The sequence below is a fragment of the Molossus molossus genome, unplaced genomic scaffold (genome assembly GCF_014108415.1).
Source record: "Molossus molossus isolate mMolMol1 unplaced genomic scaffold, mMolMol1.p scaffold_m16_p_11, whole genome shotgun sequence".
NCBI classification, from domain to species: Eukaryota; Metazoa; Chordata; class Mammalia; order Chiroptera; family Molossidae; genus Molossus; species Molossus molossus.
In genome coordinates this window covers 778973-806035 of record NW_023425346.1, presented here as the reverse complement: position 1 = coordinate 806035, position 27063 = coordinate 778973, and the positions used below count along the sequence as shown (strand labels likewise).

Here is a 27063-nt window from a genome sequence, read left to right as displayed (position 1 = left end):
TTCTGTTCTTTCATTTGGGACCTGTTTCTTTGTCTCCTCATTTTGGCTCCCTCCCTGTGTTTTGTTTCTGTGTATTACTCAATGATAGGTATGGGGCTAGCATAGACCAGATGCTGCTTGTTTGAAAGAATTTAGGAAAAACCTGAAGCAGGATCCAAGACAGGCCAATGCTATGGTTAAGCAGGTGGCAACAGCTTGAGTGGGCCTGAAAGTTGGGTGGGGCGGGACCTCAGGGAGTCACCAGGGCGGGGCTACCAGTGTGAGCCAGGTTGCTGGAGTCCCAGGTATGGTGGCTGTCTGCCACCCCAGGGAAGGGCTCACCAAAGGAACAAAGGCCTCTGACAGCACATCTGTCCGGGAGAAAGCCCCCTCTCCAGCCCTCGTTGCAGTGTCAAACAGCTCAGTTCTTCCCTCTATGTTTCTGGCGCCCTTCCAGCTGCCTCTCCTCCAAGCTTAGAAGGAGTGAGTCTGGTAAGTCCATGCGTGGGCCCTTTAAGGAGCTGCCTGGGGCTCCAGCTGCCTCAGCCTCCCTGAGCCTCAGTTCCCGCTGTTTTTTCCAGCCAGAAGTGATGGGGATTCTCTTCCTGGCACTGGGATCCTGAGCCAGCACCTGGTGTGGGACGGGGACCCCTCAGTCCTCAGGGAGGACCTTCCCAGCTGAGGTGTCCTCCTGATTTTTATCCGCCACATGTGGGTGTGGGACCAGCCCATCCGCCTCCGCCCCTCACGCTGCTGCCTCTCCTATCAGTCTCGATGTGGCTGCTGCTTTAATTCCGTAGTTGTAGGACTTCCTTTGATTTCAGGCGGTTCTGAATGATGGTTGTTCAGTAGATTAGTTGTAACTTTGATGTGGTTGTGGGAGGACGCGATACTGCGTTTACCTGCGCCACCATCTTGACCGGACGTCACAGATGTGATTTTTAAGGCCCTTCAGTAGCAGAAAGATTATGACTCACGTCCTTGAGCTACTTGCTTTCTTGTGCTCAGGGACTGAACCCACAGTTCTCATACAGTGATACCTAAAGCCACTGCACGTTGCCAAGCCGAAGAAATGATCCCGGTGCTGCCGAGAAGACCCTCCCAGCCTGTGCCAGTGAATCCTGCAGAATGGCCATGGCGTGAAATGAGTTTCCCTGACAGAACGCCATGGACGCTGCACCTGTTCTCTAGGAGTAGCTGCCAGCTGCATGAATTATGCTTGTATTTTCACTTAGGCTGTATTTTCTACACAGTTGTTGGAGATTTTTTTGCCCATTTTTCAAACTGAAAGAGTTATTGTCTCATTACAAGAGGTTGCTGTCTTTTCATGTAAGGTTTTCTGTGATGTGATGGAGATACTTCTGTGGACTACGTTCAGCCCCGGAGTGGGCTGCACCTACTTGTAGGAGCATTGCTTCCGTGTTGTCAGCAGTGCCCATTGGGGAAGTTAGTTTAGTGCCTGCTAACCTCAGGAGGAATGAGATGCATCACTTGTGCTTGCAGGTTCAGAAGAAGGCAGACATGGTGAATGAAGACTTGCTGAGTGATGGGACGAATGAGAATGAATCTGGATTCTGGGATTCCTTCAAATGGTAAGTTGGCATAATAAAAAAGTCCTTTTTTTTTTTTAGGAAAAACAGGTATAAGCACCATCCTTCCCTTCTTTTGATTATAATAATAGTCTTAGGCCTTTCAAATTCTACTCTGTGCAGCCAAAAATTGCACTTACATTGAGTGTACACGAGTATTTCCCACTAACAGAGAGTTGATGCCCTCATGGTGAAGTCACTTCTCCTCCATACTTCTTGACTGCCGTGGGGTTGTACCTGCTCTTTGCAGGGCCGACTGATAACTGCTCGGTTTACTTTCCATTGTATTGTTGCTTTCTGTGGTGTAGCTCAATCTTTCCCTGAAGCTGCACGGTGCCTTTAGGCTGTGCTCTTTCATTACCTGGTGGGTGGTTCTCTGGCCATATGCTCTCTCCCCGTGGTGTGAGGGGCTCTGCACCTGCTCCCCTGTACCTTCCAGAGAGGGAGCAGCAGTGGGAACACACCACCTCATAGCCCCTCCCCTTGAGGGGCCGTGTGTCTGCCAGAATTTCACCTGTCTGCTTATGTTCACCTTTATTATTATAGGGGCTTCACAGGAGGACAGAGGACTGAGGAAGTGAAACAAGAGAAAGATGATATAATTAATATCTTCTCCGTTGCATCTGGTCATCTCTATGAAAGATTTCTTCGGTTAGTCGTGTTATTTCAGTATACGTGAATGAGTTTGTCACAGTATTCTTAGAGAGTAAATGTTTTATGCAGTCTTGCCCATTATACTTCTGTGTATTTGAAGCACTCTGAGGGCTATGAATAGATTATCACACATCATTGTGTTTATTTTGATCAGGCTGACAGCACGAACTCAGCCTGTATAGTAAACACATCTGTGGATGTCACAGGCTGTATAGTAAACACATCTGTGTGGATGTCACAGGCTGTACGGTGAACGCGTCTGTGTGGAGGTCACAGGCTGTACGGTGAACGCGTCTGTGTGGAGGTCACAGGCTGTACGGTGAACGCGTCTGTGTGGAGGTCACAGGCTGTACGGTGAACGCGTCTGTGTGGAGGTCACAGGCTGTACGGTGAACGCGTCTGTGTGGAGGTCACAGGCTGTACGGTGAACGCGTCTGTGTGGAGGTCACAGGCTGTACGGTGAACGCGTCTGTGTGGAGGTCACAGGCTGTACGGTGAACGCGTCTGTGTGGAGGTCACAGGCTGTACGGTGAACGCGTCTGTGTGGAGGTCACAGGGTGTACGGTGAACGTGTCTGTGTGGAGGTCACAGGCTGTACGGTGAACGTGTCTGAGTGGATGTCAGGCTGTATAGTGAACACATCTGTGTGGATGTCACAGGCTGTACGGTGAACATGTCTGTGTGATGATAACAAGACCTTCACTATCCCCGTGCACACGTCATACACAGCAATGTTCGATTAGCCACCACACGTTGCTGAATTCGTACATTGGAAGGTGAAGGCAGAGAATAGAAGTGGATGGGACTGTGGGCCTGCCTTCGAAAGAGTCACAGGGTTCTAGAGCCGGAGGATCTTAGTTCTCACACAAGAACAGCTGTTCTCTAGACAGGCTGAAGGGACTTGCTGAGGTCACAGAGTCAGAGCCAAGGAGAGGCCCTGGCTTGGGCTGGAGGATGCAGGAGTGGCCAGGGAAAGGTCCTCAGGACTGCCTTGTGGTCCGTGGTCAGGAAGGTGCCTTTGCCTGAGAGTAGCTTTCCTGATCCCAGGGTTCTTGTCACGTTTAATTCTCCGTTCTAGATCCAGTACAGCAAGCAGTCAAAATGTCATTTTACTCATGTTTCAGACCTCCCATTTCCAAGACGTAATATCAGACCTAAAGCAGTAATGTCAGATGTTAGTAACAACTGAGTTTAATTAAATTCCTTGACTCAAAATGTATTTTTGTTTTTAAAATGGGGATTCCTGCAACTGTGACCATTCGCCACTCCTTTCCCATTCCTTGGCGGGGCGCCAGTGCACGGTGGGAGGGCAGGCCAGCGACACAGCCTGAGGGCTGTGCAGGCTTTCTCTTTAGAGTGATGATGTAGTTAACCACAACTTCCATTATTAATTTGCATTGTAAAGCAGTTTATTTAAGATACAATATGATTTAAACATTTGCCTTTATCAGTTTGGTATACTTTTGTAGGTGAGAAATACTCCTTTCTCATTCAGTGAGAAATTTATAAAGAAGGATAATAGCAGCTTTCCTTTACTTGGGGTCTCTCAGCCTGACTGAGCCATCAGTTAGCCCTGCCATGAAGAACATTTACTGCTCTCGTAATTGAATACTTTTGATTTTGTTGAGATTAAAAAGCATTGGAAGATTATTAGTGTTAATTTGCTTTTCTTTGGCAGCATAATGATGTTATCAGTCCTGAAGAATACCAAGACTCCTGTGAAATTTTGGTTTTTGAAGAATTATTTGTCCCCCACATTTAAGGTTTGTTCCTCAGAAAAAGGAAAATACTCTTATTAAGAAAATATATGTAGTATAATGTACTTTTTACTATCTCAGTGTTATGTGTATAATTTAAACATTTTCTTTGATTAAGTTACCTTGATTCAATTGCATATTTCTTTGCTAATTACTCTTCCAGACTGATCTATTTTGGGGGAACAGTTGTTATAAAACCGAACACAAAATTATGTCCTTTGTGGAGTGTGGATAACAGATGAAGAGAGATGTACAGTTCGCTGCAATGGAAAGTCTATGTCAAACATGCGCCTAGTGTAGTTACATAGCGCACGGTGCTGGGTCCAGTGACAGAGGATCAGTTGTGTCACGAGCCACTCCCACGATCTGTAGATGCAATGCTCCGTCTTAGGAAACAAAACACACTTGGGAGGGTTTCTGCTTTATTTGCATCAGTATTTGCCATCTAAATGGATTTACTTGCATCTTTGTTGTTGTTATTCTGTAGAATTTACTAGACAACTTTAATGTATTTACTACTTTCTCTCCTGGATAAGTTCCTCACTTCTGGTTCCCTGAAGGTACTTGTGTTTAGAATATGAACAAATTCATGGCAACTGGTTTGTTCAATGTTTGGTTTGCCATGTTATTCCCTGGGTGAGACCTCGGGAGAGGAAATCAGCCAGCCAGGGAGAAACAGATCTCACCTGATCTCACTTATATGTGGAATCTAAAGAACAAAATACACTGACGAACAAAATAGAACCGGAGGCATAGATACGTGGTACAGACTGACATGTCGGAGCAGAAGGGTGTTGGGGGAAATGGAAGAGATTAACCAAAGAATTGAGATGCATGTATGCACAGCTCACAGACACAGATGACAGTGTGGTGCAGGCCTGGGGTGGGGTGGGCTGTTTGGAGAGGCACCAGGAGAAGATGGAGATATCTGTAATACTGTCAGCAATAAAAAAATCAAGCTCAAAAAATATTTTACTAATCAAGTTTAGACCAGTGAAGCTCATTTCTTTTAAGTACATACCCACAAATGTAAATAGTTATGTAAAAGCCTTAAAGACTTCTGTCATTTCATGTAGTGCTCGGAACTAATAAAGGAATGGGGATTTGGCAGACATTTATATGTATTTTTTTTTATTTTTAATTTTTTTATTTTTTTTATCTTCACCCGAGGACATTTTTCCATTTTTTATTCAGACAGAGTGGGAGGGGGAGAGAGAGAGAGAGAGAGAGAGAGAGAGAAACATCGATGTGAAAGGGACACATTGAGTGGCTGCTACCCTCACAACCCAACCAGGGCCAGGGACAAACTGCAACCTAAGTACATGCCCTTAGTGGGAACCGAACCCGAGTCTCTCTGGACCGGAGGCCGACGCTCTAACCGCTGAGCCAAAACGGCCAGGGCTATATGTATTTTTTATGTAGTCACGGGGAGTCAGATTTTTTTGTCATGGTGAATGTGCTTTGTGCCACAGTGATGATGGCTGTCTTAGGTTGTGAAGTCGGTTTTCTCAGAGTAAATGGTTGTGTCCCTGTGTCTGCAAACAGGAGTTCATCCCCTACATGGCTGACAAGCACAGCTTCCAGTACGAGCTGGTGCAGTACAAGTGGCCGCGCTGGCTCCACCAGCAGACTGAGAAGCAGCGCATCATCTGGGGCTACAAGATCCTCTTCCTGGACGTGCTCTTCCCGCTGGCTGTTGACAAGGTGCTGTTCGTGGACGCCGATCAGGTGAGTTCCGGGGGCCTGGCTGGGAGTTCGCATTGAAGGGCAAGCCTGCCTTTTCCTTTTTGGATTATTTTATTGTTTCAGCTATGGAAAAATACATGCTTATTTTACATTATTTAGAATATATGGAAAAGTATCACCCGATGTGGTCAGTTTTATTTTTTTATTATTAATTTTTAAATTCTTACTCGAGGTTATTTTTCTGTTGATCTTTATGTTGTGGGAGGGAGGAACGTCGGAGGGAGGGAGAGAAAGAGAGAAAAAAACACTGATGTGAGAGGGACACATTGACTGGTTGCTTCCCACGACCCCTACCAGGGCTGAGACCGAACCACAACCGAGGTACATGCCCTTGACCAGAATTGAACCCACAACTGTTCTGTCCAAGGGCCGACACCACAACTGCTGAGCCAAACTGTCTAGGGCGAGATGTGATCACTTTTAAAATTTGCATTTGCTGCCTCTCCTTTTTATATTTTCTTCTATGCCTCTTTTACATAATTGTCATTACATCATGTGTGCAGTTTTTTAATCTTAATTCATTTCACATGCAAACTAAAAATAGGCATTTTTTTTACATATGTAATTCATCTAAACCTCCTGATAGTCCTGTGAGATTCCCATTTTACAGATGAGGAAACTGAGTCACAGAGAGGCTCAGCAACATAAATTTGTTTATTTCTACTCTGTGTGTGCCAAGGACTACACTAAGTGTCTCATCTGTTAGTGAAGGCAGTCGGCTATCAGTGGAAGAACCCAGGCGCACGCTGGGTCTCCTGTTGGAGCCTGTGCCATTAACCATTGAGCTGCCCTCCAAGATACCTTCAGTGAGGTGCTCTGTATTTTCAGGAACTGCTATTGCATTGTTGTTTAACAAATGAATTGTGTATCTTCTCTCTAGATCGTAAGAACAGATCTAAAAGAGCTAAGAGATTTCAACTTGGATGGTGCCCCTTATGGTTATACTCCATTCTGTGATAGCCGGAAAGAGATGGATGGCTACCGGTTCTGGAAGTCAGGGTACTGGGCCAGCCACTTAGCTGGGCGCAAGTATCACATCAGGTACTAGAAGGGATGACTCCTAACACTGTTATTTGATTTTCTCTTCTTTAAATTAATTTTGTATATTTAATACTGAATAGGTAATACATTAATGTGGTTCATAAATAAAAATTATAAAATACACAGTGAAAAAAATCTTCTCAGTCCTATCTCTCTTCCACCTAGTTTTCATTCCACAACAGATGAACCTCCTCCGTTAATTATCTGTAAGTCCCATAGAATTTCTTACTTCTTACAAAAACAACTGACTGCTTTTTTACACAAAATATGAATTCTTTTTTACACAAAGCATACCATCCTATTTATAGTTTTATGCCTTGCTTTTTTGTACTTAATCTCTCTAGTGGATCTTATTATATGTAGAGAGAGACCTTTTTTCTTTTTATATCTACATACCATTCCAGTAGTGTTATTATATTTACGGTCTTTTGCTGTGACATACATTATTGCATTGAATAATTAAGTACATTAATTTGTATATTCCAGTACACCTGTAGGATAAATTCCTAGAAGTATAACTCCTAGGATAAACCATGTAGTGTTTGGTACTTTTACTACATTGTCTTCTCTGGGCACAGTGTGATTTGAAGGTTTGGAGGGTGGGGACCTCAGGGAACAGCACATACAGAGATGTGTTGGGATGGAGTGATTTTAGTATTCAACTCTATGTTTTTGGTCCAAAAGCATGGTAAACGTGTCCCCCACCCCTGCAACATGTAAAACAGCATCAGGATGTCTTTGACTAATAGAGTTATGTAGCAGTTCCTATAGCTTTTATTGCCTAATCTGCTGACATTTGCTAGAATGCTTTTGTCAGACATTAAATTATTTTTTTTGGAAGGCGATTAATAAGGAACAGTGACAAATTGAGCTTGTGGTGGCAGAATATGGGTTTTGTAATACTTTTCTTTGCCATCTTTGAAGTGACATATACTGACCCCACGGTCCTCCATTGGGCCTCAGCTCACATTTTCAAAGAGAAGCCAGAGTGTTTGCCTGGTGACGTGTTCCGTTATTCAGCGGGGTTACTTTGTTTACTGTAATCCATGACTTAATACGTGGATCCTCTCTGTACAGTGCGCTGTATGTTGTCGATCTGAAGAAGTTTAGGAAGATAGCTGCTGGTGACAGACTCAGGGGACAGTACCAAGGCCTGAGCCAGGATCCCAACAGTCTTTCAAATCTTGATCAAGTAAGTGCCTGTCTTTTTGGTGAACACTTTCAGAGATGCTGTACACTGTTGTGTCAGAATATGAAGTATTCTCAGTTCTCTCTTTGGTTGGGACAGTGTTTCGTTTCTTCATGGGAAGAAATTTTGTGTTTGTGTATGTGACTTTTTTTTTTTAATCCTCACCTGAAGATATTTTTCCATCTATTTTCAGACAGAGGGAGAGAGAGAGAGAGAGAGAGAGAGAGAGAGCGAAAACATTGATGTGAGAGAGACACATCGATTGGTTGTCTCTTCAACGACCCCGACCTAACTGCAACTGAGGTGCGTGCCCTTGACCAGAATTGAACCTACAACTCTTTGGTCTATGGGCTGACGCTCTAACCACTGAACCAAATCGGCCAGGGCTGTATGTAACATTTTTATCTCTCCTCAAGAGAAGACACATTAATGAGAAATGTCATAGGCCCAGTGTTGCCTTGGAAAGGGAAATGGAAGGAACTGTTACTGTATCTGCTCATTTTGTAGCCGAGCTAATCTGGTAAATTTGTTTCTCTGCCTGCTAGGGTCAATTCGTTCCTTTTCTTTAGGAACTAACTAGATCAGGACTCAGTATAGAATATAGCACCACAGTGTCCCTTTTTTCTGTGTCAGAAACTGAGGTGTTTTTTAGGTTTAGCTGAACTAATACTGTTTATTAATGCTAAACAATTTCGTAGGCGATATTATAGTTTAGATGTGGTAGATAGTTTCACATATTTTGTTTTGCTTAAAAGTTTACTTTAAACATATTTATGCCTTTATTGTGATATTTAGCACCCATAGAGAAGTGTACAAAACAAAAATATATAAATGTATACATATTCATATGCATCAGTAAATTACCACAAAGCAAATGCCCATATATCGCCATCTGGTTCAAGAAATACTAGAATGTTACTAGCATCCTGGAAGCCACCCTTCTCTAATGCAAGTGTCCAGAACCCTGACTTTGTGGGAGTCATCCCATTGCTTTTCTGTATAGAATTATTTTATGGAAAGATGTATTAAACATGTATTCTTAAAAACTATAGTTTAGCCCTGGCCGGTTTGGCTCAGAGGTTAGAGTGTTGGCCTGTGGACCAGAGAGTCCTGGGTTCGGTTCCTGCTAAGGGCACGTACCCTGGTTGCAGTTTGTCCCTAACCCTGGGGTTGTGTGGGTGGCAACCAGTTGATGTGTCTCTCTCTCTCTCTTCCTCCCTCTCTTCCTCCTACTCTATCTGAAGATAAATGCAAAAGTGTCCTTGGGTAAGGATTAAAAAAACAAAAATGAAAAAAACTATAGTTTTGCCTGTATTTTTTTTCCTTTCTATCTCAATGGTATCATAAAAGATGAACTCTTTTGAGTCTGACTTCTTCAGCATTATGTTTGTGAGGTTCATCCATGTTGTGTGTACTGGTGTTATGTTTTGTTTATTCTACATTTGGGTTGTTTTCCATTTCTGTCTTCCATGGATAATGCTGTGATCATTCATGCACATGTCTTGCTGCACATGTATACATATTTCAGTTGCATGTACAAGTACAAGTAGAATTGCTTGCTTACCAGGTTTGTGTATCTTTACTACATAATTCCAAACAGTTTTCCAAAGTAGATTTAATTTGTACTCTCATCAGTCATATAAGAATTCCTGTTGCTTCATGTTTTGACCAGTAATTATTGGTCAGTGTATGAATTCAGTAGGTGTGAGCTGGCATCCCATGTGACTTTCAGTTGAAGAGTTTAGTCTATTTACATTTAATGTAATTGTTAGTGAGATAGGATTTACATCTGCCATTTTCTGTTTTATATATGTCCTCTGTTTTTTGTCCCTCATTTCCTACATCATTGCTTTTTATATTAGACATTTTAATTCCTTTATTTCTTTTGTTATATACTTTTTATTTTCTTGATGATTGTCTTAATGATTATCATTAATGCTATAATTTATAGAATCTAGTTTGGAATAATAACAACTTAATTTTATTAATATATAAAGACTTTGTTTCTGTATAGCTTTGAACCCCCATACTGTTATTATTATACAGTTTACATGTTTATACATTATATGCCCATCAACACAGATTTATAATTACTTCTTTTCTTAGTTGTTTTTTAATTTGATGGTGGGGTGAGTTCCAAACAAGAAATACATTGATATGGTCTTTAAATTAACCTACATACCTTTACTAGTACTCTTTATTTTTTAAAAAAATTTTATTGATTTTTAGAGAGAAAGGAAGGGAGAGGGAGAGAGAGATAGAAACATCAATGAGAGAGAACATCGATTGGCGGCCTCCTACATGACCCCCACTGGGGAATGGGCCCACAACCTGGGCATGTGCCCTGACTGGGAATCAAACCCACTGGGTTTGGCTTTGACCTCTTGGTGCATGGGTCGATGCTCCACCACTGAGCCACACTGGCTGGGCTTTATTTCTTTATGTAGGTTTGAGTTACTGTTTAGTGTCCTTTTAGCCAGGAAGACTCCCTTTAGTATTTCTGGTAGGGTAGCTCTGGAGTTACCAACTCTTGGAGAATGTATAATTTCTTTTCTTCTTCTTTTTTTAAAAATTTTTATTTATTTATTTTTTTATCTTTATTGTTGAATGTATTACAGATGTTCCTCATTTTTCCCCCATTGACCCCCTCCTCTCCACTCCCGACCCCCTCCTGCCTCTCCTCACACTGTTGTCTGTATTCATTGGTTATGCATATATGCATATATGCATATAAGTTCTTTGGTTTATTTCTTTCCATCCCTCAATCCCCCTCCCCTCTGAGGTTTGTCAGTCTAGCAACCAATTTGTACTTCTTAATCCCTTCACCTTTTTCACCCCTTTCCCCAACCCCCCTCCCATCTGGCAACCAACAAAATTTTCTGTATATCTATGAGAATGTTTCTTGACCCGTCCCGCAGGTTGAGCAACAAGGACTCTAGAGGGGGAGTGAGGATGAGGAGGGACAAGAGACACGAGAAATGGAGACAAGACAGGATTCTGATCAAGTCTCGATTATTCAGAGGGAGTTCATATAATATATAGGGGAAAAACAGGTGAAACAGTTAATGAGTATCTCACCTGAAGCAAATTCCAGCAAATACCCCAGGTGGAACAAATGATAAGCAAAGAATGGAGTAAACAATTATCTAGAGGAATGCAGAGAGACCCCGCCCTGAGGCCGGAGACGGCAGAGCAGACTTTAACAAGATGGATGCCATGCAAAAAGTCTCCCACAGTTTCTGTTCTGCCTGTTTATTTTGTTTGTAGATTCAATTGTCGATAGATATGTATTTATTGCCATTTTGTTTGTTCGTATATTTTTTTTTTATCCTTACTTGAGAACATTTTTTTCCATTTTTTGTTCAGATAGAGTGGGAGGGAGAGAGAGGAAAAGAGAGAGAGAGAAACATCGACGTGAAAGGGACACATCGAGTGGCTGCCACCGGCACAACCAACCAGGGCCGGGGACAAACTGCAACTGAGGTACACGCCCTTAGCGGGAACTGAACCCGGGTCTCTTTGGACTGTAGGCCAACGCTCTCACCACTGAACCAAACAGGTCAGGTCTGTTTGTTCATATTTTTTATGTTTTTCTTCAAGAAGACCCTTCAGCATTTCATATAATAATGGTTTGGTGGTGATGAACTCCTTTAGCTTTTCCTTGTCTGGGAAACTCTTGATATGGCCATCGATTCTAAATGATAGCTTTGCAGGATAGAGTAATCTTGGTTGTAGGTTCTTGGTTTTCATCACTCTGAATATTTCTTGCCACTCCCTTCTGGCCTGCAAAGTTTCTTTTGAGAAATCAGCTGACAGCCTTATGGGAACTCCCTTGTAGGTAACTATCTGCCTTTCTCTTGCTGCTTTTAAGATTCTCTATTTGTCTTGAACCTCTTGCATTTTATTATTATTTTTTAATCCTCACCCAAGGACATTTTTCCATTTTTTGTTCAGATAGAGCAGGAGGGGGAGAGAGAGAGAGAAACATCGACATGAAAGGAATACATAGAGTGGCTGCCACCCACATGACCCAACCAGGGCCAGGGACAAACTGCAACTGAGGTATATGCCCTTAGCAGGAACCGACCCAAGTCTTTCTGGACCACAGGCCAACGCTCTAATTGCTTAGCCAAACCGGCCAAGGCAAACCTCTTGCATTTTGATGATGACGTGTCTTGGTGTGGGCCTCTTCAGGTTCATCTTGTTTGTTCACCTGTGCTTCCTGGACGTGTATGTCTGTTTCCTTCACTAAGTTAGGGAAGTTTTCTGTCATTATTGTTTCAAATAGGTTTTCTATTTCTTGTTCTCTCTCTTCTTCTTCTGGCACCCCCAAAATGCGAATGTTGGTACGCTTGAAGTTGTCCCAGAGGCTCCTTACACTACCCTCATTTTTTTGGATTCTTTTTTCTCTTTGCTGTTCTGATTGGGCGTTTTTTGCTTCCTTATATTCCAAATCGATGGTTTGCTTCTTGGCTTTACCTACTCTACTATTGAATCTGTGTAAATTATTCTTTATTTCAGTTAGTACCTCCTTTATTTCCGACTGTGTTTCCTTCATTTCTGACTGGTCCTTTTTTATGCTCTTGAGGCCCTCACTAAGTTCACTGAGGTTCTCACTAAGTTCATTGAGCATCCTTATAAGCAGTATTTTGAACTCAGCATCCGTTAGGTTGCTTATCTCCATTTCGCTTAGTTCTTTTCCTGGGATTTTATTCTACTCTTTGATTTGGAACCTGTTTCTTTGTCTCCTCAGTTTGGCTGCTTCTCTGTGTTTGTTTCTATATATTACTTAATGAGAGGTATGGTGCTAGCTGAGATCAGATGCTGCTTGTTGGAAAGAATTTAGGAAAACCTGAAGCAGGATCCAAGACAGGCCAATCCTAAGGTTAAGCAACTGGGAACAGCTTGGGTGGGCCTGAAAGTTGGGTGGGGCAGGGCCTCAGGGAATCACCAGGGCGGGGCTACCAGTGTGAGCCAGGTTGCTGGAGTCCCAGGTATGGCGGCTGTCTGCTGCCCCAGGGAAGGGCTCACCAAAGGAACAAAGGCTTCTGACAGCACATCTGTCCCGGAGAAAGCCCCCTCTCCAGCCCTCGTTGCAGTGCCAAACAGCTCAGTTCTTCCCTCTATGTTTCTGGCGCCCCTCCAGCTGCCTCTCCTCCAAGCCTAGAAGGAGTGAGTCTGGTAAGTCCGTGCGTGGGCCTTTAAGAGGAGCTGCCTGGGGCTCCAGCTGCCTCAGCCTCCCTGAGCCTCAGTTCCCGCTGGTTTTTCCAGCCAGAAGTTATGGGGATTCTCTTCCTGGCACTGGGATCCTGAGCCAGCACCTGGTGTGGGACGGGGACCCCTCAGTCCTCAGGGAGGACCTTCCCAGCTGAGGTGTCCTCCTAATTTTTATCTGTCACATGTGGGTGTGGGACCAGCCTATTCACCTATCAGTTTTGATGCGGCTGCTGCTTTTATTTCCTAGTTGTAGGACTTCCATTCGGCTTGATTTCAGGTAGTTTTGAATGATGGTTGTTCTGTAGTTTAGTTGTAACTTTGATATGGTTGTGGGTGGATGTGATACTGTGTTTACCTACACTGCCATCTTGACCAGAAGTCCTTTTTTTTTGGATGAATAGTTTTGATGGACATAAAATTCTTGCTTGACAGTTTTTTCTTGTAGCAGCTTGAATCCCTTAGCCTTCTGGCTTCAATGGTTTTTGATGAGAAATCAACTGTTAACCTTGAGTATTCCTTTCTTTTTTGCTCATTTCAAGGTTTTCAGTGTTTTGACCATTTGTGGGTCTCTTTTGAGTTTATTCTACGTGGAGTTCATTGAGCTTTTTGGATGTGTAGGTTAATATTTATCATCACATTTGGGTAGTTTTCTTTATTTCTTCAAATATCCTTTTTTCCTCCCTCTCTCCTTTTTGTGACTCCCATTATATATATGTTGGTATATTTGATAGTGCCACATATTTGATAGGAGTCATGCTTATTTTTCTTCATTATTCTTTCTGCTCCTGAAACTAGATAATCTCAATTGATCTGATTCTTAATTCTGCCTGCTCAAATCTGTGGTTGAAGCCTTCTAGTGAATTTTCTTTTTAGTTATTGTATTTTTCAACTGCAGATTTTCTATTTGGTTCTTTTGTAATTTCTCTTTATTAATTTTTTTTTGGTACATGCCCCTAGCGGGAACTGACCCCGGGACTCTCTGGTTCGCAGGCTCCAACCCCTGAGTCAAACCGGCCGGGGCATTATATTGTCTAATTTTTTGAAACATTATTCTCATACACTCTGTCAGTTCTATTAGTCATGCCTGATTTGCTTAGTAGTTAGCTAACATTGAACAGAGATTTCTGTAAGTGCTCAGAACCACTAAAGTCCCCCAGTCTTTGCTAAAGGCCTGTGGATGCATGTTGGGGCACATCCTCAACAGTGAGTCAGGCAGATTACAGCTCTACCTTAGCTATCACTGTTTCCTTGTATGGAACCTCAAGGTCAGCCAGAGGAGAGAGCGTAGGTCCATCTTAGGTCTTACTTGATTATGCACACAGCCCTGAGCATACTCAGAGTCTTACACATGTACACGGTCTTCTATATTCCCAGGAATGTGTCTGTTCTTTTCAAAGTCTCCTGTGGACATCTCATTGTTCAGCTTCTCCTTTAAAGATTTTTGGTTAGTCTGTTCTTTGCTCCACCTCAGGCAGCCTCAGGATGCTTAATACATTCAAGAAGTACTGTCAAGGAGAAACTTTAGCATTGGGCAAGTTCAGTAGAAATAAACTTTTACAGTACAGTCTTCCAGGGACCCTTAGGTCAAATAATGATTGCTTTGTGAACAAAGCTTTGAAAGACCTCCATCCTTCTCCTCTAGTATGGGAATGCAGGCTGCTCATTTTTGAGGCTGGAGGAGGTTAATGGGAGTAGGGTAAAAGTTAAAATTCCACAAAGCTCAGTGCTCTTACTGACATACAACCATTTTTATTGACTTTTAGATGCTCCTTGGGTTGCTACAAGCCCTTGGTTAATTTGCAGAGTTCTGAAAAAATTACTCTATGACTATTTTTGCCAATTGTTGGGGTGCTTTTTTGGAGAGGTGAACTTTCAGAATTTCTTACTCTGCCATTTTTGCTGATGTTGCTCTCCATTGTGGTTTTATTTTGCATTTTCATAATTAATCATTCAACTGAGTACCTTCCGCTCTGGCCAGTTTTTCTCAGTGGTTAGAGCGTTGGCCCGTGGACCGGAGAGTCCCGGGTTTGTTTCCCACTAAGGGCATGTACCTTGGTTGCAGTTTGTCCCCAGCCCCGGTTGGGGTCACGTGGGTGGCAACCACTTGATGTTTTTCTCTGACATTGATGTTTCTCTTTCTCTCTCTTCCCTCCTCTCTCTCCCTCCCACTCTATCTGAGCGTTAAATGTCCTCAGGTGAGCGTTAAAAAAAACAAAACAGCCCTGGCCGGTTTGGCTCAGCGGTTAGAGCTTCGGCCTGCGGTCCAGAGAGACCCAGGTTCAGTTCCCGCTAAGGGCACGTACCTCGGTTGCAGTTTGTCCCCAGCCCTGGTCGGTCATGCGGGTGGCAGCCACTCGATGTGTTCCTTTCACGTAGATGTTTCTCTCTCTCTCTCTTTTCCTCTCTCTCCTTCCCACTCTACCTGAACAAAAAATGGAAAAATGCCCTCGGGTGAGGGTAAAAAAACAAACAAAAAAAACAAAACAAAGTTGAGTAACTTTTGTATGTTTACAGCTCTTTTGATAATCTCTTTTGTGAAGTGCTTATTTAAGTATTTGGGTTGTTTGGTGTTTTGCTTTTTGATTTATGGGCATTCTTTATATATACTGATAGTATATTCTTTGTTAGCTATATATGTTGTAAAATTTCCCACTTTAACTCTCTTAATGGTATCTTTTATAGTCCCATTGGCCAGTATTTTCCCTTATGGTTAGGTTAATGCCTTTTAACTCTTGTTAAGGTCATGCAAATTTTTTTTTTTATATGAGCCTTATTGTTTTTCTTTTACATTTAGATCTACATTTCAGTAGAAATTTGTTTTATGTATGGTGTAAGGTAGAATTCAACTTTTGTTCTTTATATGCATACAGTTATATCAACACGATTTTTTTATTTAATGAAACTGTGCTCAACACATTTGTCAGATGTGAAGTTATATGTATGTGTATGTATATATATATAAATATATGTATGGATTGGGTTCTGGGCCCTCTATTTCACTCCATTAGTCTGTTTGTCTGTCTCATGCTCATACTACAAATATCTCAATTACTGTAGCTTTATACTAAGTCTTGATTTTTAGTAATTCAAATACTCCCACCTCATTCTTCTTCAAGAATGGTCTTAGAGTATTTTTTGTCTATTGTTTTCCTATATACATTTGAGAATCGGTTTTTCACGTTAGGAGGAAAAAAAATACTTGCTAGGATTTTAAATTTGGGTTGTGATATATATATATAATTTTTATCCTCACCTGAGGACATTTTTCCATTTTTTTGTTCAGATAGAGTGGGAGAGAGAGAGAGAAACATCGACGTGAAAGGGACACATTGACTGGCTGCCACCCACATGACCCAACCAGGGCCAGGGACAAACTGTAACCGAGGTACGTGCCCTTAGCAGGAACTGAACCCGGGTCTCTCTGGACCGCAGGCCGATGCTCTAACCACTGAGCAAAACCGGCCAGGGCTTGGGTTGTGTTTAATATCACTCAATAGTACCGATAGCTTTCTTCATAGAGATCTTGTACACCTTTGTTAGAGTTATTATTATTTTAAAATTTGTTTTTTGTTTGTTGCTAGTATCTAGAATTGCAATTGATTTTTGTTCATTGGTGTAGTCAGCTACCTTGCCAATCTGCATATACTTTTGGATTTTCTATTTATATAATATTATCTACAAATAATGATAATTTAACCTTTTTTTTCAATCTTACATTTAAAGATTTCTTTTTCATACTTTCTCTATTTTGATATCTGAGATGATATGATTCTCTTTTATTCTGTAATGTAGCTAATTATTTAATATAATTTCTGAAATATATTTGATCATGATTTATTATTCGTGTTTTTTGGCCTGTTATTTTAAAAAATTCTTTATTATTGAAAGTATAAAAAATGTCCCTCCTTCCCCCCCCCCCCATTGACAGCCTCCTCCTCGCTCCTGCCACCCCCCACTTCACTCCACTGTTGTCTGTGTCCATTGGTTGTGCATATATGCATGTAAGGTCTACTTCCATGTCTCTGAATCTATTTTGTTCGTCAGCTTATTTTCTTCATTACATTACACAAATAAGTGAGATCATGTGATACTTGTCTTTCTCTGACTGGCATACTTTGCTTAGCATAATCCTCTCCAGGTCCCTCCATGTCATCTCAAAGGATAAGAGATCTTTCTTTCTTACAGCTGCATAGTACTCCATTGTGTATATATGTACCATGGCTTTTTTATCCACTCATCCTGATGAACACTGGGCTTTTGCTAGATCTTAGCTGTTGTAAATAGCGCAGCTGTGAACATAGGGGTGTATACTTTCTGATTGGTGTTTCAGGTTTCTTAAGATATACTCCTAGAAGTGGAATCACTGGGTCAGATGGCAGTTCCATTTTTAATTTTTTGAGGAAATACCATATTGTTTTCCATAGTGGCTTCCCATCATCAGTGTATTAGGGTGCCCTTTTCTCCATATCCTCACCAGCACTTGTTACTTGATGACTTGTTGATGATAGCCATTCTGGCAAGTGTGAAGTGATACCTCATCGTCATGTATGTATTTATTTTTAAATCCTCATCTGATGATATTTTTCTATGGATTTATAGATAGAGTGGGAGGGAGGGAGGAAAATATAAAAAAGTGGACCCATATACCATGTTTGTGGATTGGAAGAATAAACATCATTAAAATGTCCATACTACCCAAAGCAATCCATAGATTCAGTGCAATCCCCATCAAAATACCAATGACATACTTCACAGAACTAGAACAAATACTTCAAAAGTTCATATGGAACCAAAAAAGACCTGGGTATGTGCCCTGACTGGGAATTGAACCAGTGATGCTCAACCACTGAGCCACACCAGCTGGGCTATTTTTTTTTTTTTAAATCCTTACCCAAGGATACTTTTACACTTACCTTCAGACAGAGTGGGAGGAAGAGAGAGAGGTTTCTCTTTCAATGTGAGAGAGAGACATTGATTGGTTGCCACTCTCATGACCCCAGCCGGGGCCAGGGACAAACAGCAACCGAGGTATGTGACCTTGGCCAGAATTGAACCCAGGGCTCCCTGGTCTGCAGGCTGACACTCTAACTGCTGAGCCAAACAAGCTAGGGCTCAGCTGGGCTATTTTTTCTGGTCTGATTGCTGTGGCTATAACTCCCAGTACTATGTTGAATAAGGGTGGCAAAAGTGGACATCCCTATCTAGTTCCTGTTCTTTTCTTTTTTTAATTAAAAAGATTTTTTTTTTTCTTTATTGATTTTGGAGAGAGAGGAAGGAAGAGGGAGAGAGAGATAGAAACATTGATGAGAGAGAACATCGATTGGCCACCTTCTGCATGCCCCACACTGGGGATTTGGCCCACAACCTGGGCATGTGGGCCAGTGACCTCTTGGTGCATGGGTCAGTGCTCAACCACTGAGCCACACTGGCTGGGCTTGTTCCTGTTTTTAAGGGAAATGGTTTTAGTTTTTGCCCATTGAGTATGATGTTGGCTATAGGTTTGTCATATATGGCCTTTATTATGTTGAGGTATGCTCATTCTATTCCCACTTTACTGAGAGTTTTTATTAAAAAATGGGTACTGCATCTGGCTAGCTTGGGTCAGCAGTTAGAGTGTTGGCCCTCAGACTGAAGGGTCTCAGGTTTGATTCCGGTCATGGACACGTACCTGGGTTGCAGGTTTGATCTTTCGCCTGGGTCAGCGTGGTGCGGGAGGCAGCCAATTAATGTGTCTTTCTCACATCAATGTTCCTCTCTCCTTCTCCCTCCCTCCCTTTCACTCTCTTTAAATATCCATGGAAAAATATACTTGGGTGAAGATTAACAGCAAAAAAAAATACATACTGGATTTTGTCAAATGCTTTTACAGCATCTATTTGTATGATCATATGAATTTTATTTCTCGTGTTGTTTATGTGGTGTATCACAATTCTTGGTTTGTGAATACTGTACCGGCCTTGCATCCCTGGGATAAATCCCACTTGGTCATGGTGAATAATTTTTTAATATGTTGCTGGACTTGGCTTGTTAATATTTTGCTGAGGTTTTTGGCATCTATGTTCATCAGGGATATTGGCCCATAATTTTCTTTCCTTGTAGTGTCTTTATCTGGTGGTGGAATTGGGATTATGCTGGCCTCATACAAAGATTTGATTTCTTCCTTCCTCTTGGATTTTTTCAAATAGTTTGGGGAGAATAGGTGTTAGTTTATTATTCTTTTAATGTATTCCTGAATTCTTTTTGTTAATATTTGTTTAAGAATTTTACATTTATCATGTCCCTGCCAGGTTTTGGTCCCAAGGCTATGTCAGCTTGATAGAATGAGTTAGGTTTTTTTTTTTTTATTTAATCTGATTGGGTTATGAAAGATTGGCCTTCTTTCTTTCTTAAATGTTTGGTAGAATTCAGTAGTGCAGCCAGATAGAGATTTCTTTGTGTTTAAATTATAATTCTGATTTCTTTAAGAGTCATGGGACTGTGGACATTTTCTGTCACTTCATTTGCCTGTATTTTCTTTGGATTGCATCTGAATTTCCTAGCATATTGTCACTGAGTTGTTTGTATGACCCTCCATCTCGTTTACTGAGGTCTAATTTATACCCAGGGACATGGTTAAGTGCAGTGTTTATAAGTTTTGAAATATGTATATCAAAAATCAGAATTTTTTTTTGTTAATCCTCGCCTGAGGATATTTCTCCTTTGATTTTTAGATAGAGTGGGATGGAGGGAAGGAGAGAGAGAGACAGGAGAGAGACAGAGAGACAAAAAGAGAGAAGGGAGATCGATGTGAGACACATCGACTGGTTGCCTCCTGCAGGACCTTGACCATGGCCGAAGACCGAACCGCAACCGAGGTAGGAGGTACGTGCCTTTGACCGGAATTGAACCCATGACTCTTGGATACTTAGTTCCACGCTCCGACTGCTGAGCCAAAGTGCCCAGGGCCACACCAGTTATCTTTTTAAAGTCTGTAGGATATGTGCTAATTTCTCTCTCTCTCTTCCTCTGTTTCTCTCTTTGTTTAGTTCCTGGCATTGTTTATGTGTGCTTTCTCTTTTTCCCAGCAATTAATCAGTTTTATTGGTCTTTTCAGAGAACTAGCTTTTAATGTTTTTCATCTTGTGTGTAATGTTTTTTCTATTGCACTAATTTCTTATTTTTTACCTTTCACTTTAATTTGTTCATATTTTTCTGATTTATTGAGATAGATGTTTAGTTCACTATTTTTAGTCTTTTCTAATACATGCATTTGAAAATTTCAAATTCTGTCTCAGTAAGACTGTGGCTACATTCCACGTTTTATATGTAGTAATAGCATATAATTGATTCAATATGTTTCCTGTTTCATTGTGATTTCTTCTTTGACTCATGAGTTACTGAAAAGTGATTACAAATACAGGGAGATTTTTCAGTTATATTGCAATACTCGCTGTACTGCAGGGGCCTGGACGGACGCAGCATCCCTGAGGTGTGCCTGGACTGCTGTGAGGCAGCCTGTGCAGAGTGAAAACCCAGTGTGCTCTGCTCCCCTCCCCCCAGAGACAGCATAACTGGCAAGTCTCAGAGGAAAGGCTTTCTGCACTCACAGGTGTACAAGTCTTAGGGGGACAAACCAAAGGCGGTGTTTCTCCCAGAGTCTTGTTTGCCTAAGGTAAAGCCTCTAAATCCCAAGCATTCTCCATTATAGGCCCATCACCCACACTTAATCCTTTACTGGCAGCCAGCCGCCAGCTGTTTGTCTACTCTAACCCTTCCCTTTACTCATCCAACCTGTTTTCTGCACACAGCCTTGTGATCAGCCCTCTCCCAAAGATGGTGGTTCCCCTGGAAACTGTTGTCAAGGCCCCGATGGCCCCACTGCCCGCTCTGTGTACAAAGGCCTCTCTCATGATGGCGCGTTCGTCATATTCTATGATGGGACTGTGTTCCTCAGACGTCCCCCAAGCTCTTTGTTGGTACAGGCGGGACCATGGTTGCCCTCAAGCAGCTTCGTGGAGGCTTTGCTCTTACTCCTGTTGGCTTCCACGGACCTATTTGCCTTGAGAAGCTTGTGGTGCAGTTGCTCTGGCATCCTCTGCCGCTGGCTTGTCCCCTGTGTGCACAGAGCCTACTTCTTACTGGAGTCCCTTTCCAGCACCTTCCCGTGCTGCTCGCGCGGGTCTCCTGCTCAGTGGCCCCTGCGCAGGTTTCCTGTGGACAGCGTCCCCTGCAGGAAGTCTTCTCGCGGTGCCTGCACTGACAAACACTGAGGTGGTGGGCCTCCAGTTATGTTTCTGTTAGTACTGTCTAGCTGGTCTCTTCTGTGATCTAAGAATGTAGTCTGTGTGATTTCAGACATTGAAGTAAATTGAGATTTGCTTTTTGACTTAGATATAGTCAGTTTTGGTAAACATTTCATCTGGTTTTATATTTAACAGTTGTTTAGTATAATATTTTTCCATATGTGTTCATTAGGTTAAGGTTAGCGACATGTTATGTGTTTCATGTCTCTTTTTTATTTTATTTTATTTTATTTTTTATCCTCACCCGAGGACATTTTTCCATTTTTTGTTCAGGTAGAGTGGGAGGGAGAGAGAGGAACAGAGAGAGAGAGAGAGAAACATCGACGTGAAAGGAACACATCGAGTGGCTGCCACCCGCACGACCGACCAGGGCCGGGGACAAACTGCAACCGAGGTACACGCCCTTAGCGGGAACCAAACCCAGGTCTCTCTGGACCGCAGGCCGACGCTCTAACCGCTGAGCCAAACCGGCCAGGGCCATGTCTCTTTTCTATTAGTTACTGAGGTAATTGTGTTAAATATATTTCTGTACTGTGATCTTTCTTGTTATTGTTTTTATCAGATTTTGCTTCACTTATTTTGAGACTGTTACTGAATGGCTAGAAACTTAGAAGTCATATACATATTTCTGACAAATTAACTTTTTATTATCTCTGGTAATACCTTCTTTTTTTCTCTTTGGGCCTTAAAGTGTGCTTCTTCTAATATTAGTCTTCCGTTCAATTAAGGTTACATTCAATTTTTCTTAATCCTTTTATTTTCCATCTTTATCCTTATGTTTAGTTCTGTTTCTTAGAAATAGCTTGTGTATGTTTGGTTTTTCATTTGGTGTGACAATCATTTGATTTGAACATTTAGCCCATTTATAGTTAATGTAATTATCCATAAGTTTGGCTTTTCTGTATTACTCTTATTATAGGTATTCTATGTTTCTTTTTCTCCTTAGTTTCTTTCAGATTGAGAGTTTTTATAATTTTATTTTCCCTTGATTAGTTTAAACTATACAGGTTTTAAAATAATTATTTTAATGATTATCCTAGCAATTATAGTATGCATTTCTGACTCTGCAAAGGCTAATATTAATTGGTGTATTTTACCCACCTACCACAGTGCAAAACCATCAGAAAATTTGGTGTCAAATTTTAGCACATTTAAAGAACCACCTGGAGAATTTACCAAAGCATTAATTTTTGGGTTCTGTTTGCACAGGACAATTCAGCAGATAGATGGCCAGGCCTAAGAATCTGCATTTTTCTCAGGCTTCCTGCTGCAAGGCTGCTCGCCACACTTCGAGCAGCGCTGCCTTGGAGCTTACCTCCACTATCCACCACACTGCCTGCTGCCTTGTAGTGTAGGTCTCTCTCTCCTAAACCTCAGCCGAAGTTGTTACTTTTGCTTAGATCAGTCAATATCTAGATTTAAATTCACTCACATAGTTACCCTTTGGTTCCTCTGCATTCTTCCCTGTATTGCTGGGCTTCCATAATGGTCATTTTTTATCTTCTTAAAGGACGTCTTTTATTTTCTTGTAGTGTGAGTTCACTAGTAAAGAATGTAATTGTGGTAAAATGTGCATAGCGTAAAATTTGCCATTTTAGTTATTTTTAAGGGTACAGTTCAGTGGCATTAAGTACATTCATAGTGTTGTTTAGCTGTCCATCTCCAGAACTTTTCCATTCTCCCAAACAGAAACTGTGTACTCATTAAAGAGTTAGCCCCTTTCTACCCTCCCCCAGCTCCTTATCACCTCTATTCTGTTTTCTGTTTCTGAATTTGCCTGTTCTCTCAATAACAGTCATACAGTATTTTTCCTTTTGTATCTGGCTTATTTCACAGCGTATTTTCAAGGTTCATTCATGTTGTAGTATGTATCAGAATTTTCTTCCTGTTGAGATCAAATAATATTTCATTGTATGTGTATACCATATTTTGTTTATCCATTTATCAAAAAAAATTTTTCTTTATTGATTTTAGAGAGAGAGGAAGGGAGGGGGAAAGAGAGATACAACCATCGATGAGAGAGAACATCGATTGGCAGCCTCCTGCATGCCTCCACTGGGGATTTAGCGCATAATCTGGGTATGTGCCCTGACCGGGAATCGAACCGGTGATCTCTTGGTGCATGGGTGGACACTCAACCACTGAGTCACACCAGCTGGGCTGCCCATTTATCTGTTGATGGACATCTGGCTAATTCTGATTGTGAATAATGCTTGCATGAATGTTGGTGCACAGCATCTGTTTGAGTCCCTGCTCTTAGTTCTTTTGTGTACTACTCAGAGGTGGAACTGCTGGCCCATGCTGGCTGTTTGTCTTAGGACAATGGAACATTTTACTGTGCCAAACTCAGAAGGTTCCCTGAGGAAAATCTTCAAAGCACAGTGTGGTTGGCTGGGAAACACATGGGCTTCATCCATTTGGGGTCAGGCCTGAGGAGACCAGATGAAGTCAGAGTTTACTTTAAGCAAATATAAGAACCATACTGTTTCTAGTTGACTGTCAAAAGGCAGTAGTACTATCTTTTAGAATTTCCCTCATGGTGGAAAAGTCTAGGTATAGGCTGTTTGAGAATTTTTTTTGTTTTATCCTCACCCAGGGACTTTTTTGCATTTATCTTCAGATAGAACGGGAGGGAGAAAGGGAGGGAGAGAAAAAGAGAAACATCGACATGAGAGAGACATAGAGTGGTTGCCTCCCACATGACCCCAACCGGGCTGGGGACAGACTGCAACAAGGTACCAGGTACCAGGTACCTGCCCTTAGCGGGAACCCAACCCGGGACTCTCTGGTCCACCCGGCTGTCGCTGTAACCGCTGAGCCAAACCGGCCAGGGCCTGTTTGAGAATTTTAAGCTAAAGATTTTCAGGTGCTTATTATGGGTATATGTTTTATGGATCCTCTAAACTGTGTGGTTTTTAAAAACAGCGTAAATAAGTATTTTGGCTTCTATAAGGTTTTGGTAAGTAAGCAGCCTTTCAGCTCTAAAATCTTGTGACTGACATGTGTTATATATTGAGAAGCTGACATCATTAATTTGTTTTAAATTTATTTAAATTTTCCCCAGAACTTTAGTGTTTTTGTTTTTGTTTTTACCAAATAGGATTTGCCCAATAATATGATCCATCAGGTGCCAATCAAATCGCTCCCTCAGGAGTGGCTTTGGTGTGAGACGTGGTGTGATGACGCCTCCAAGAGGGGGGCGAAGACAATCGACTTGGTGAGCTGTCGTCCGTGCTTGCGTGGCCGCCCGCGGCCGCCCGCGCCCTCAGTGTCCGTTCAGGGCAGAGGGTGGACAGCCGCGGGGGTTGGTGCACAGGGTCTAGTCCGTCTTCCTCCGCTGGTGTCGGTTCAGGGATCGGAGAACATTTCCGTGCGGGTCTCCCGAAAGCCAGCGCCTGCCTGCGGGGGCTGCTCCTGCTGCCAGTGGGCGCGGCTTTGCTCCTGCTGATTGTCCTTTGGTCCCTCAGTGTTGTTTTTCTGCCCAGTTAGGACTCGAAACAGAAACACCTTTGAATTCTGTATAATGACCCTTTTCTCAGCCCTGCTGAAGTGTGTTACTTTTTTGGTTTCCAGTGTAATAATCCAATGACCAAAGAGCCCAAGCTGGAAGCAGCTGTCCGAATCGTCCCCGAGTGGCAGGACTATGACCAGGAGATCAAGCAGCTGCAGATGCGCTTTCAGAAGGAGAAGGAGACGGGAGCGCGGCACGAGGAGCGGACGGCCACGGAGCCAGGCGCGGAAGGTAGGGCGGCCCTGGGCTTCGGGAGAGCTCCGCAGTTGTGGTTCCTGCTTGTTGCAGAAACAACAGCCTACGGACGTTTTGTCCCGACATCATCCAGTGTATTTCACTTTCCTGTTCCAGTCTGGCCTTCTGGTACTTGTCACTGCGGCTGCTGCCCTTTTCGTCCTTTTGCTTTGAGAAAGGTCCTTTCATTGTGACTGTTGTTACTTAGGGTTTGGTGGTACATAAGCCAAACCTGACACTATATTGGGATCTCTTGCCAGATTCCTTGGTTTTCCATCAAATCTCTCCAGTCACTAGTGAATGAACACATTTAGGATTGACAGATGCATTTTTATTTAATCTAGGCTAAGAATAGGAAGGACTAGTCTTAATGTAATCTGTCACTCCTGTGTATAGATCTCCATGCATTTGAAAAAAATTATTAGACTACAAAACTGACCTTTTGTAAACTATTAATAAGCTGACTTCTGGATTTTATTAGGTATTCAGCTCAAAACTAAAAGCAGTTAAGGAACATGGATCTTGAGTGATTCACCCAAACATCCTGAAGATTATATCATGATATTAAATATCACAGCTGAAAGGTTGGATATTCACCATAAAAATAATTCAAATTCATTAGTAAGCTTTAAGAATTTCCATAGATGGGCAAAGAATGTAGACATACTGTTCAAGTAAGAGGAAAACAAACAATAAATGAATTTGAGGAAACAGTAATGAGGTGAAAGGAATCTGTCAATACATATCACATCGAGATTCGTACTAAGGAGGCCGTTGTCGGGGACGTGCTGGCCGAACTGCTGGACCCCTGCGTCTTACACAGTCCTTGTTAAGTCATCAGCCATTGTCAGGACAGTTAAAAGGTTTATACTTCAATAATTTTTTGTGAAATTACCTTAAAGAAATTCAACAGAATAAAGTTATATGCATGGAGAAATTATTTTGCTAATATTTCTAAACCAAAAGCATTGAAAACAGTGTAAACCTCCAAGCACAGAGAATGGAAAATGAGCTGCACAAGAAAATGTGTATATGGTGTTACATGAGAAAATGAGGCTCCTGCCTGAGAAAGTGCATCTGACAGAGGTAAACACTGTCCTTTGTAAACAGTTCACCTTAGGTAAGGGACACGCAGGTGGTTTCATTGTAAAGATAAAAATGTCTCTTATTTTGTTTTTGCTTTCAAACACATCAAACCAAAGTTTCTAAACATTTAAAAAGAGAGATAAAATGGAGGTGTGGGCACAGATGACGGTCACTGTACTAGAAAGTGCCCAGTCTGTGTCTTCATGACGTGAGGACAGTCCACTTTCTTTCATTCTCTTTGTCTAGGACCTCAGACACACGAAGAATTATGATCTGCGGAGAAGTATAGGAAATCGCACCATTTGAAAAACATTTTTTATATTCAACGCTAGTTTTTTCTGATCTGTCTATACAACTGCTGATGAATTGGCTGGGCAGGTGTGCCTAGGCCCTTTTGATTCTGAGCATCGACTTTGAGACCTGCATCCTGGCTGGGTCTTTGGAGCTAAGGCTCTCCTGGGTCTGTACCTCGGAGGAAGACCAGGGGCTGATCTCTGGGGACTCTGCGGAGAGCAGTCTTCTCACCAGGAGGGAGCATGGCGAAGCCGTGGAGGGAGCACAGGTCCTGTGTGTCCCCACCCAGAGCTCTTGCCACACTCCTGGGAGCCGAGCTGCCGGAACCACCCTTCTTCCTTTCTCGGTAGGCTGGAGCGGACTCCCTCTGCAGCTGCAGTGGGGACAGGTGCTCTCCAGTTGGGCCAGCAGGAGCTCTGTCCCGACCGGGACACCTGGAGGTTATGCTGGTGTGCTCCTGTGTCCTCCTGTGCCCTTCCTATGC

General features: G+C 42.3%; 1 protein-coding gene across 3 annotated transcripts in view; it reads left to right on the top strand.

The window, feature by feature from the left end:
* Nucleotides 1–26756, top strand: part of UGGT1 (UDP-glucose glycoprotein glucosyltransferase 1) — a 147818-nt gene extending 121062 nt beyond the window's left edge. For all 3 annotated transcript variants that reach the window (XM_036254953.1, XM_036254952.1, XM_036254954.1), the window contains exons 32-40: nt 1483–1571; nt 2115–2219; nt 3901–3985; nt 5525–5707; nt 6606–6766; nt 7844–7958; nt 24555–24671; nt 25028–25196; nt 26532–26756. In XM_036254953.1, the coding sequence (XP_036110846.1) occupies nt 1483–1571; nt 2115–2219; nt 3901–3985; nt 5525–5707; nt 6606–6766; nt 7844–7958; nt 24555–24671; nt 25028–25196; nt 26532–26557 (1050 nt within the window). In that variant the 3' untranslated portion in view covers nt 26558–26756. The remainder of the gene's footprint in view (nt 1–1482; nt 1572–2114; nt 2220–3900; nt 3986–5524; nt 5708–6605; nt 6767–7843; nt 7959–24554; nt 24672–25027; nt 25197–26531) is intronic.
* The last annotated feature ends 307 nt before the right edge of the window (nt 26757–27063 follow it).